The sequence below is a fragment of the Anastrepha obliqua genome, chromosome 1 (genome assembly GCF_027943255.1).
Source record: "Anastrepha obliqua isolate idAnaObli1 chromosome 1, idAnaObli1_1.0, whole genome shotgun sequence".
NCBI lineage: Eukaryota > Metazoa > Arthropoda > Insecta > Diptera > Tephritidae > Anastrepha > Anastrepha obliqua.
Window position 1 is genome coordinate 107,227,576 of NC_072892.1, and position 13,564 is coordinate 107,241,139.

The 13,564-nt window shown below is 36.3% G+C and overlaps 1 protein-coding gene across 3 annotated transcripts in view; it reads right to left on the reverse strand.

The window, feature by feature from the left end:
- Nucleotides 1–2,370: 2,370 nt before the first annotated feature.
- Nucleotides 2,371–13,564, reverse strand: part of LOC129235413 (leishmanolysin-like peptidase) — a 65,865-nt gene continuing 54,671 nt past the window's right edge. For 2 of the 3 annotated variants that reach the window (XM_054869239.1, XM_054869241.1), the window contains exons 4-13: nt 12,869–12,899; nt 12,703–12,785; nt 12,500–12,611; nt 6,488–6,873; nt 6,194–6,419; nt 5,931–6,118; nt 5,530–5,559; nt 5,329–5,461; nt 5,099–5,258; nt 2,371–5,017 (exon numbers count right to left, since the gene is read on the reverse strand). In XM_054869239.1, coding sequence (XP_054725214.1) covers nt 4,548–5,017; nt 5,099–5,258; nt 5,329–5,461; nt 5,530–5,559; nt 5,931–6,118; nt 6,194–6,419; nt 6,488–6,873; nt 12,500–12,611; nt 12,703–12,785; nt 12,869–12,899 — 1,819 coding nt within the window. In that variant the 3' untranslated portion in view covers nt 2,371–4,547. The remainder of the gene's footprint in view (nt 5,018–5,098; nt 5,259–5,328; nt 5,462–5,529; nt 5,560–5,930; nt 6,119–6,193; nt 6,420–6,487; nt 6,874–12,499; nt 12,612–12,702; nt 12,786–12,868; nt 12,900–13,564) is intronic. The other variant, XM_054869242.1, reaches the window with a different exon arrangement.

The window sequence follows — 13,564 nt, forward strand, 5'->3', positions numbered from 1 at the left end:
ATTGAAGCCCGTGATCTCCACAACATTTAATTCCAATAAGACGGCGCTTCTTGCCCATGAAACAATGGATTTACTGCGCGATCGTTTCAGTGAGCAATTTATCTCTCTTTTATTTGAGGGGGTATGTAAGGTCTAAATACTTTGTGGATAAACCAGCTTCGATTGAAGCAGTGAAAGCCAATATTAATGAAGTTATTCATAAGATACCGATCGAAGTCCTCCAGCGAGTCATTCAAAACTGGTGTTAATGGATGATCGAATTAATAATTATTTCAATTTAAAATCCGATACCTCTAAATTGATCATCTTTTATATTAACTCAGCCTTTATGTGAATCGTAAGAATTATTACAGCGGCAGTAGCAGGATTTATATATAAAAATTTAAGCTCTCTTGAACTGGTCCGGGACGCTTCGCACCAGCCTTTTTACTTCTGATGTGATACCCGTAGACATCGCAGGTTGCCCTTGCCGCGATCATATTAAAGGGAAAATGCCGACGGATATTCCCGGATTCTCAAAAACTCCGAGTTTACCACTGCGGTTCTTAACCAGTACACACCTATGCAGGGCTCAGATTGAACTCTCTCTCGTCAAGGGCGAATGAACAAAGAGAGGATAGAAATTCCCTAAACTACCTGTGATTAGCTCTCGTATGGATGTATCAAAGTGACGAGCCGCGATCAAGAACGTTAACTTCCAAAATCGCGTGTTTCTTCTAGCTCGTGTAGCAAACCAAGAACTCTTTGTTTAAGTACGGCTGGGGGAAAACAGATTTGACTGCAGCTCCAACTCTTGCTTGGTGTGGTACCAACTGGAATCCTCGTGGTGGCGGAAGTGCAAACGACTTGGCCTCATGTCGTATCGATCTGCATGAGAAAAAAAGCACCTAACGCACATTTTTGAAGACAGTGAAAATCGCTGACGATATTGAGGCACAAACTAAGAAGATATTTTAGTTAGAATAGGCCTGTTTTGTTTGAATGGAACCTTCAAACAGTGGCAACAAAGCCCATAAAACGTTGTTGGAAACATACTACAAAGTACTCGTGTGAACGATTCTACAGATTTACCAGAATGTCGCAACCAGGACTGGAGGTGACCATTCACACAGCGCGACACTTCTGTTCCCAGTAATTTCTAAGATGATGCTACCGCAGGCACCATCTTAGTAAGCGTCTACTAGAAACTTAATTCACTGAAGAGCTTCAAAACTACTTACAACAACCTCCAAACAGGGCAGACTACCAGTCGTAAAGCAAAACACTTATATACCCAGCACGCTGCCTCACTTTACCTATCACAGTGTTAAGCTATTTCACGCATTAAGTTAAGTTATTTCACACATTTTTCTAAAAGTGATCGCCACTCCGTTAGTTGGAGGAAAATTTTGATAAACTATGACGCATCTCCGCATCTCGTATGAAGAAAAGTTCAAAAAGCTTGATTTAAATATTTAAGCAGGATTATAAACTTCCTTTTTAATAATATAAAAAAAATAAGAAAAGGAATTTATTGTCTAAGTTTGTAGCCAAGTATGCCTATGCATGGCATAATAGCTAGTAATGCGAAACTCGTATGTTCGATTTCCACTTCGTACATGAAACTCTTAAAAGGTAATTTTTTTTATAAAACTTCAATACATATCTGCATTATGAACATTAAAAAAGCAGCTCAAAAAAATGTTGTTCGGAGGCAGCAGATCCGTCCATTTGCACACAAAAAAACATAAATTGTTACAAGTTCAGCCTAAGCCTACGTAGGTTGAATTATTGATATTATAATTTCATACCGAACACACTCGCTTAATTACAGAGTACAGTTTATTATTATAGCATAATTGTGTCAATAGTTAACTTATTGCAATTTATAGTTGGGTTTAAACCTCCTAATCTCAATTTGATAGTATTGCTTAATTGCCTTTTTATCACAAAAATATTTGTATATTATTTATCGAAAATTTGCTCCAAATTCACAAGCCATAGAAAAATTAGATATTTCATGTAAACATACAATTAATCATAGAATCACGTTGCATAATGCAAAAAGGGATGCAAGTAAACAATTCATTCAGTTGAATTTTAGCAAATCGAATACGTTAAGGTATATTTAAATGCAATCAGCATACCTATTGGGCATAGGTACATACACTAGACATCAAATGAAAGTATAAATAATTGCTTGCTACATTTTCACTACTTATAAATACACTCTTAAAGCATGGCATGAAGAGGCGCCATTATGTAAATAAACAGTTCGCATAAAATTTGAACTTATTACTCACAAGTAAAAAATATTTAGTGGATGGTCAGTGATTAGTCTATCCAGGTTAGCTGAACGTGCGCGTCATATAAAAGTATAATTTTATATTAGTTTGTGTTGATTTCTAACAAGTTAAAACAAAGGTTTACTTCAGGTTTTACTGAATTTGCATTGATTATGTAAATTGTCTCATCTTTGTTCTATTCTAAGTGAAAAATGCAGTAAATTGAAGAGGTCCTTCTCTTGAGTGAAATATGAGCAAAAATATCTGAGAAATACTCCGTTTCGATTGGAGAGGCAAGGAATATTTTTGAAAACTTCAAGAAAAGGAATGCATGGAAGTCTCAGTACGGAGTAGGTACAAAACCAAAAATTTCGATACGTGTTGAGCGTCTCATGCGAAGAAAAGTTACCGAAAACCCTGAAATTTCATAAAGCGAGTTGATCAAAGTTTGGATTTGGATGTTTCCGCCAGTACAGTGCAGGGAAAACTATGAATATTTGGTTAAAAAAAACTATGTCGCAAAAAACCGATCTCTGATTTCCATTACAAACAGGACCAAAAACTTCAAATTACGAAACAGTATGTAAACATGCCCAGCGCATTTTGGGACAAAGTAATTTGATCGGATATGTCTACTATCTTCTGCTTCCTTCCTACTAGTTTTTTTTAAGGAAACTCCATCGCAAAGCTGAACTAACCAGCTCAATCGCCAGATTGAAATTCGATTAAGCATTTGTGGTCAATTTTGTGTGGACTCCAAGATACCAAAAAGCAGACTTGGAGTAATTTATCTTAGAGATGAGGCGCCAATGGGCTAATTTTCCATCGGAAATTTTATTAAACTTTGTTCGAAATATGCCAAAACAGTAATTTAGAGCAAATGTAGACATGCCAACTCTTAAATTTAGTTTGACCAGTATAGTTTGGCCTTGAAAGTATACATTTGACGATTTAATAAATCGGCGCTGAAATAATCGCGGTGAAATTTATACTTTCATTGGATGCATGGTGTATATCTGTGGACTTTTAAGACTTAGCGAATCGAGTTTCTAACTGTAAAGCGCTAAATTAAATTCATCTTAATAAAGTTGATAACGGGTTGACAATTTTTATATGAAGTAAAGGGTCTTTCAAAAGTAACGCCTAGTGACCTAACGCGAAATTCGTGATGTTTTGGTGGAAATCATCGTCCGAAGTGGGTCGACAATTGGGGATCAAAGATTGGTGAAAAAATTTCAAGAAAATAAACTGGCGGGCCAGACCAGCGGCTGTTTGAAAAGTAAAGTATGATATATGTGAATAAGCCAACAACGATTCGGATCGAAACATTCGGATCGAGATTGTTGATCTCAATGCGATGATGTGTGAATGGGTCCTTGAAAATTTTAATTCAGACTGCAGATGTGCACATGGTGGACATTTAAATGATTGTGTAATGGGAACACTGAAGAGGCGATAAGTTTAATAAGTTTACTGTTCGATGACAGCGAACGTTCGCTAGTCATTCATACGTTTTCTGATTTTGGACAACTTTGCAGCTCAGTTAAAATATAAGTAAATTTTTGTAGATCTTAAGTAGAATAAAAACTAGAAATAAAGAAATCAAAAATCTGCGAAACAATTTTTCGCATATAATTGTTAAGAGCCACAGTTTTAATAAAAATAGTGAGACCTCTAAAATCTAAATGTCTTATAGACACGTCTTTTAAAAGACCCTTTATAAGGATTTTTTGATACAAAAGCAAAACTACTAAAATCCAATGTTTAGTTTTATTTTAAGTCCACAGATATGTATATGTTTCGCTGCAAAAACAAATAAACTAATTACATTTATTTTTTTCGGTTATTGATCGCCTATAGACGGCCAAAAATTGTTTTTTGAGTACCTAGTATGGTGATCTCAGTCTTTATTTTATTACAATGCTGACATTGTTTTTCTCTTTTGTTTTTGTTTAGCTTACGTCTTTTTTTCTTAATCATTCTAAATCAATTAGAATTTTTTTGTTTACTTAAAACTGGTTGGCTTACTTGGCTTTTGACCCTCTATATGTTAAACACTTCATAGCATTAAACTAACTACTAACTAAAGCAGAACTTTAGCTTCCTATACTTGGTACACTTAAAATAAATTGATAAAATGTGTGCTTATTTTTAACTGAGGATACACAGTTGCTGTACACATTATATTATACATACAAACGTTTTAAAAACGAGGGCATTGCGTTTCATTACCCCTACTAAAGCAAATCAAACAACATGGATTAGCTTTTTCCACCCCTCGAGTTAACCATGCAAAATGAACGCATGCCGCTCTCTAAATGCAATAATTATGGCAACAAGCATAAATATTTGGCTGTGAGGCATCCGCACACACGCTGCACAGGTTAGTGTATCGCGTGGATACTTATTAGCAGGTGGCGCTTCCTCACGCATTCGACATTGCTCTTCCCGCTCGGCAAAGTATTCACCACAAAGTTCATTACATGACGGACAAATTATGGCGCCACGATGCAGCCAATCATTGGCATTGATGCGTATTGAAAGTGTTTGACCAGGATAAAAGCAAGTGTAGGTGTAATTGGCCACCAATATGTGAAGTCGTCCATCGGAGCAGTTGTATTTGTAGCAGCCTGAGCCCCAATGCTGCCACTCGCGTGTCTGGTGACACGATCGCTCTTCCCACATGAAATCGCTGTGATAAAAGCACTTTGAACCGATGCCATAGCTCTCCAATGCGAAATTCTTTTCAGGCTCTAAAATGTGAGTTTACGCAAATGGAAATTAGTTGTACAACAAAAAGTGCAAATAAACGTACGAAGAGTGTTGATACTTACTGGGATTATTCTCGACAAAGCGGCAATGTGAGCCGCGCACAATAATATTTTTATTGCGCCACGTGAACTCCTGTATATAGGGGCAATGATCTGCCAATGATACAGATCCACCATAATAGCCTTCTTCGCCGCTTTTGACGTGACTTAAGCTGTCGAAATTCTTTAGAAATGCAAAGAGATATACGACGAATGACAAATGGCTTTTGATTCAATTTATAAAGGCAAATTACCTGATATTTCTTGGGCAACTCGTAATCATGGCGTATCAGATTGCACAGCGCCACCGAATTGCGATCATCGGTGCATTCAGTTTGTAGCGGATCCTGTTTCACTTTCGAGCAGAATGGATGAATTGACCGTCCTCTGTAATAAACAGTAATTTTCACATAAGCTACGTATGAGATTTAAATTAGATTTGATTTCCCGCATACCGCAACCAATTCTCGCTTTCATCGCTCGTACTATTGTGGGCGTAATGGAAATAATGAGGAATGATTTATTCAATTAGAATCGCTTGCATGAAATTGGCACTTTAATTTAGCAATAAGCGTATGATGATTAATGCAGATAAAAAGATGGAGATTATGATGCGTGTCTACTTGGCAAATGTCTACTTGGTTATGATTTGAATTTTTTTTAGCATTTTAAGTGTAAGCGAAACTTATTTTAATAAAAAAAATTGCCAGATTTTTTTCATTTCTTACTATTAGAGTCTTTGTAAAGAATAATTATTGAAAATAAATTTTAAAATATGTATGTAAAAATGTCATCAATTAAATGCACCCTGCTCATGTAAAATGGAATAAATTAATTTTCGAAATTACGAGCTAACCTGCCATTATTTCCTTGTATCCAGTCCTTACAACTTCGCATTACGAAATTACAACCCAATCCTTTACCCCAAGAGAGTGGGGCTGCCATACTGTAATTGGCGCGATACCAACCGGAATCTTCCATCAAAGCCAGCGTAATACGTGAAAAAACTGCCGATTGTGTGTGCGTCCCCGTCATTGCCTCATTCTGCATAAAAAATATAAATTTAATTAAAAGAGTTTTTCTCAAATTCGTATGTAAATCAAACATATAAGGAATTACCTCCAAAATGCGCTTTTCCCAGTGCGTTAAAGCCGTGCCTTCACCGCCTTGATCCTCCAATTCTGCACCCTCCAGTTCCGGGCAATTAAAATGTTCGCGCACTTCGGCCACAACACGCGGTGTCACCATCATATCCAACGTTTTACGAACATGTCCACCACGCACGGACCATTTTGGACGTTCCACCTTCCGTATGGTCTCATTACTCCACTGGTGAATTTGTAATCTTCGCGCGCAAGAATAGAAAAATATAACTTCAGTTTTATATAAGAAAAAATATATTTACATACTTACTTTTCATTTAAATACGGTTTGCCCGTATCTGGCTTACGTGGCGTTCGCGGACGACCTTCATCATCGCGAAAGAACGCATAGAGGCTCACCGAGAAGCCAAGTGCATGGAGAATTTCATGTTTCACGGTCGATAGTAGAGTCTGCAACTCCTGTGGCTTTGTGCTTATACTCTCTGGACACAAATTGGCATGGCCTGCAATTGGCCGATCTAAATGTGCCTCCTGTTGGCAATGCGCCGCATACGCAACCGTCAGTCCTTTGTGACATCGCTCCGTTTGGCGTGCCGATACATAGAATATAAAATCTGCATTTTCAATGCCTTCTCCCGCCTGTGTGGACTCGTCAGCGCGGCAATTTTGTCCTGTCGCATTGCATACGCGACAAACCTGTTGATAGGGAAATCGTTTCATTATGGAGTTGGAAAATTTTATGTGGAAGGAAGTGACGACAAGTCGAAAACGAAAGTAGTAATGACAAAGTTTTAAGTAGTCGCCACTTTAATGAAAAATGCGCTTCCACTTCGGAAACAGTCTGTAAACTCGTTTCCTGGTATAGCTTTCAGAGCATTCATTTTGGTCGAATCGGTATCTTTTGAACTCTACAGCAGCTCATGGAGCAGTAGACTCTGTGCTCTGTCAAATATTGATTTGATGCATGCGCCTGCACTGTCACTTTTTTACAACAGTAAAGTGTGAGGAAGTTAAAAAGAATGATGAAAACTGAAACTGAAGCTTGTGAAGCTATACAGTTGGCACTCTTACCAGGCAGAGGGTGCTAAAACTATCAGGTACGAAGATATTAACCCTAAACGGGTAATCTTCGTCGATTTAACGAGCATGGTTGCTCTTTTTCGGGTTTTCGGTAAAATGGACTGAAGAGCAAATTGCTATAAAATATATAAAAAGCTTGAAAAATAAGTAACCTGTTTCTTTTTCGTTAAGGTTTATTATAATTAAAAGTAGTGTGGCTAAGCTGTATGCTACATTTCTCATAACCCTTTAAAGGTTAAGAAAGATCGAAGATTTTCGGAGCATACCTCGTATAAATATACTCAGAATTATTCAACAAAGGAGCAATGATAAAAATCTTTAAACATAAATTTGGGGAATTAGTGCATGCTTGTCGCGTCCCCCAAATTAGTAAATATTGTATATTCTTTTTTCAAAACTCTTCTGCGGATATTTAGTGTTATTGATGTATTGGTTATGGGAATAAGTTCCCACTCTCGTAAAAGAGAAGTCGCTGCTGATACTATTTTTGTGTTCGCTCTAGTAATATACTGGTGATTTGAAGGTGTATATGTGAGGTATCGATCGCAGTAGTTGAGATCCTTTTTATCTGAAGTCAAAAATGTATACGTTCGTCCCGAAAAATCAGCATTTGCGGGAAATCATGCTTCAATATTGCCTTTTAAAGAAGAGTGCAGCTGAAACGTGTCGTATATTGATCAATATTTATGGTAATCACGCTCCATCCAATACAACTTGAAAAGAGTCGACGCTTCTAAAGTGGGAATTTCGACGTGAGTGAGTGATAAAGATCGCGAAGGGGCAGCGAAAAAACTAGAAGATACTCAACTACAACAATTATCGGATGATGACGCATGTCAAACCCTTGATGATATGTCTAAAGAGTTGGATGTTGACAGATAAAACGTCGGTAAACGTCTGCACGCGATGGGAATGGTCCAAAAAGCAGGTAACTGGGTGCCACATTAATTGAAGGAGAAGGACGTTTGGGGTCGTGTGAGATGTTTCTTGAACGGCAAAAAAGAAAAGGTTTTCTGCATCGCATTGTCACTAGAAATGAAAAATTAATTACGATAACCCTAAGCATTGAAAAAGTTGGAGTCTGCCAGGTGAACCAGGTCTATCGACAGCGAAAAAAATATTCATGCTTCCAAGGTTATGTTGTGCATCTGGTGGCATCAGAAGGATGTCATCTATTATGAACTCCTCAAACCATCTGAAACCATCACTGGCGAGCGTTACCGACTGCGGCTAAAGCGTTTGAATGAGCTCTCAAAGAAAAGCGGCCGGAACGAGACGGTAAACATGACAAACACGTTGATAAATCGGTCCAGAAAAATTTGGAGGGACTGTATTGGGCACCCGCCTTATTTCCCAGACATTGCACCTTCGAACTACCATCTGTTCCAATCAATACTGTCAGCCCTTATTGGAGAGCGATTCACTTCTTACGAGAGCACCGCAAATTGGCTCAATGAATGGATCAAGTGAAAAGAACTCGAATTTTTAATCAGAGGAATCCGTATGCTGCCTGAAAGATGGAGTAAAGTTGTAGCTTCCAATGGCAGATACTTCACATAATATCATGTTTTATTTATATATATATATATGTAATTGGCGCGTACACCCTTTTTGGGTATTTGGCTGAGTCTCTCCTCCTATTTGTGATGTGCGTGTTGATGTTGTTCCACAAATGGAGGCACCTACAGTTTCAAGCCGACTCCGAACGGAAAATATTTTTATGAGGAGTTTTTTCATGGCAGAAATACACTCGGAGGTTTGCCATTGCCTGCCAAGGGGCGACCGGTATTAGAAAAATCCTTTTCTTAATTTTGGTGTTTCACCGAGATTCGAACCGACGACCTCTCTGTGAATTCCGAATGATAGTCACGCACGAACCCATTCGGCTACGGCGGCCGTTTATTTACTTGTTTAAATAATTCGTAACTTTGGCTAAGCAAGGACGGAAACTTATTCCCATACTCAATAGTTGGTGACATCAAATGACTTTAAGTGGCCAGCTTGAATTGTGGGTTATAAGTTGTATCGGTTTTATTTTATTTATTATTTAAATTATTATTATTATTAAAATTATTATTACTTTACTTTAGTACTGCAATTACAGACAACTTACAAACATAAAGATTAAACCTACTATATCTGAAGTTTATTAATTGCTGTGAAAATTTTTGTTTATTTTTCCAAATTTAATTAGCCCCTCAAAAACAAATATCGAATAAATATACATATAACTTCTGCTCAAATATGAACGAGACGTTATCAATAAAACGGTCCGCGGATGGCATATGGCAAAAATAAATTTTTTGTTTTTTGGTAGGACTGTTATAAGCTTACATGGCAAATTTCAGCGTGATATGTCACATAGCTTGTTTTCTGTGCTACTGTAAACAAGTCAAGCTCGAGTGTGTTCTTCGAATTATCTTTTATGAATTCAATTGTCTCAAAATGTTTTCCACGGAGCGGCAACTTGAGCTTGGGAAACAGGAAAAAGTCACATGGAGCCATATCAGGCGAATACGGTGCTTGCGGAACGATATTAACATTACTTTTGTTGAAATAATCGCGAACAAGACGTGATGTATGAGCTGGTGGATTATCGTGATTCAAGAACCATGACTTGTTGTCCCACAATTCCTTCCTTTTAAGACGAATGTTCTCACGCAAACGCTTTAAAACGTCTAAATAATATTCAGCGTTAACCGATTTTGCGATTTGTGCGATTTTCAAGCACAATTTCCTTTACTTTTCCGATGTTTTCGTCGTTTACTGATGTTGCTGGACGACGTTCATGAGGCAAGTTTTCAACCGATGTACGGCCCTCCGAAGCCGAAATTTTGTTGGAACAACAAAATTTCAAACAAATTCTTCGTTCAACTTGAATTTCCATCGTTAAATTCGAAGAACACACTCTAGCTTGACTTGTTTACAGTAGCACAGAAAACAAACTATGTGACATATCACGCTGAAATTTGCCACGTAAGCTTATAACAGTCCTACCAAAAAACAAAAAATTTATTTTTGCCATATGTCATCCGCGGACCGTTTTATTGATAACGTCTCGTTCATATTTGAGCAGAAGGTACTATCGCTCCACCTTACTGTATAACCTCAAACTTAGGAGGAGTTTTTTGCTTGTTTTAGTGTGCTATTTTTTCAGGATCTTATGCGCAGATTAGCAGTTCTAAAGCAATTATTAATGTTTATATTACCCATTTACTTATTTAATTCGACCCTACTTGATTTTATAAAAAATAAGGATTAGAAAGCATTTAAAATGAAATAAAAAAATATGTGTTCGGTCGGTATACAAAATTTTTCTGCGTGCGTTTTTCGTTCTATCTTAATGATAGTGAAGATATTAAGCCGCTGCTAAAAAATGATAATTATTGCAAACCTGAACGCAAGACGAGTATTTGGTGTGTGTGTGTGTGTGGGTGTACTCATTAAAATGTTTGGCGTGTTTATGAAATGCTTATTGCTATATTTAGCATTATATTAAGAACCTCTGCATACAAACTAAAAGTCGAAGCTTTTAATAAGTGCACACTCCAAACTGCAGCGAAATTTGTTGAACAGCTAAGAAAGTTTTAATTCATAGAGCAGATACAACATTTCGCAGTACGAGTAGATATTTTATCTAAGAAGCTCTGGATGTACGCCACAAGGATTTCAGAAATATCAGAAAACTTCACACTAGAAAAATTTTACTCATCACTATCAGGCACTGCAACCTACATACCGTCACCGTCAAAATAAAGTTTCCACTATATATTGATAAGTTTTGACTATTTATTTGGTAATTTCAATTATTTTTTTTTAATATATTTCATCCTGTAACAAGAATCATATTTGTATAAAATTTGTAAAACTTCGGCAAATTTTCAAACTTTTTTATAAAAATTAAAAAAAATTTCGGGTATGCAGGTTTCTGGATTATTGAACCAAGTTCCAAGTGGTTCAAAAATCGCAATGATTTTTGACATTTTATTCTGCTTACGGTTTTGGCTGTTTTCTTCCAAAAAAAAACCGTGCAGCAGGCGCTCCATGCCCAAGACCGCGTCCGAAAAAAAATCCTTTTTATTTTTGTCAGTTGATTGAGCTAATAAAAAATAAAAAACTTTAGCCCCACGAAGATAGGCTCTATAATTACTCCGTGCGACAGTAAAAGTTAGCCAGGAAAAATTTCATTTGTACTTGAAACTATGGATTTTATATAGTAACGCCGCATACTAAATACATTTTCAAGTTTCAATACTTACACTCACTCTATTATTTTAGCTTGGGGAAAGAGAAATCATTATTTTCCCGGTAGATGGCTGTAGTGATCGATATCTTGTAAAAAAAACGATCAAACAATTTAAAGATTATGCTCATTGTCAAGGTGACATTTCACACTAAAAAAATCTTTTGCTGCTTTTTGTTTGTTCCATTCAGTTTTGAGTTGACGGATATTCATAATGGAAGACAACAAACGGAAAACTCGATACATTTTACAGTTTTTCTTTGATAAAGGCGAAAATGCAAGCCAGGCCTCAGAAATTGTGAATGGTGAATGGCTAATTAGGTGTAATTTTGGTTTCATCGCAATTCAGGCACAACGTTCGGTGTCTATAAAATCACATAAATAATTGAAGTTGACCGGCATATTAATAGTCGTAGTATCGCCTAGGAATTAAAGATCGACCATAAAACAGTTTTACCACTTGCGCAAAAATTGTACGCAAAAATAATTGATTTTTCCACCCAAACTAATATTAACATAGATATGAAACGACATCATTCTTTTTACTGTTTTATAAAAATGTAAAACAAAAAAATAGTTGAACTCTCCCCCTATAAAATATGGTGCTCGCAATGGATACAACATCTAATTTTTTAATAGCTGAATACATCCTCTTTTTATATTAATATCATAGAGTGGGAATAAATATTTAAAGGGATTAGTCTTTTGAGACTTAAAACTTAAAAACTGAGTATTTCACGTGCATATGAAATTTTGCCTAGAGGAGAAAACAAGAATTGCTATTTTTTCGCTCGGTGTTAAACAAAATATCCCATCGATTGTATTCAAATTTAATCACATGATTAGCTGTTGTCTAAACGATTCAAATCATTTGTAGGTTTTATAAGTTAATTCTAGCCAGATCTAAGAAATCGCCTACTATACACTGCCTCCACTTAATTGCCCACCACTCTGTATAATGTATGGAAATAACTATTTAAATGAATACTATATACTCACATCTAAATGCTCTTTCGGCACTTCAACTTCGCCACACATTGTCACCGTTTTACAGTTGTCGATACAATGCGTCAGACCGTTTTTCACAAACACCTGCGTGCTATTACATTTTCTAAAAAAATAGATTATTATTATATTTTTTAATGTAATGTTAAATGTTTACATGGATTCTATATTGTGAAGACTGTTAAAGCATCACTCACCTGTTAAGCCTAATTATACCCTTTGTTTCGCGCACCATCAACGCTTGTTCCCAAAATTGTACAGCCTCTGGTAATACTGTGTTCTGTAGTTGAGACAAACATATGCACAAATACATATACATATAGCAGGGGGAAATGAGTGAAAATGCATCCATGATATACTTACATTAATTAACTCGAATTTGTCTTCATCTAATCTGTGGAAGAAAAATGAAATGCAGAGAACTCAGATTGAATTAGTATGCCTATGTAGAAAGAATAGAATATGCATATGGATGTATCATTGAATTTTTAAAACTATCAAATAAATTATTGGAATTTATTGTAATTTTTTTCCGTTCATAGGAATGTTTTGAAGAGCAAAATTAATTAATATAAAAATCATTTTTTTTTTTTTCAAATTTAGCAGAAAGAAGCTGAACATTTAGACTTCTACTTTTCTAGTAATATCCCTTGAAACGTTATTGATAAAAACATATTCCCTTAGCGAAATTAAGTCTGTCTGAAACCAAATAAATCTGGCGTCAATGGTGGTTTGAATTTATTGCAATAAATTAATTGTTGAGCGCATTCATCGCTATCATCAGTATGTGAATCACACGAAATACCCAATGGTGGCTTTGCTGCTCTTCTATAATTTTTTTGTTATCAGGATTGTATTTTCCATCGAATGGCATGCTTACATCACCAGCAATTTTTTGCAAGAATTGCACTCAGTACCTTTTTCCCTGTTTTTCGAAAAGCGCTAAGGTACATATGTAATTTAAAAATTAATAATATATAAAAAAAAAATAAATAATTGGCGCGTACACTTCTGTTAGGTGTTTGGCCGAGCTCCTCCTCCAATTTGTGGTGTGCGTCT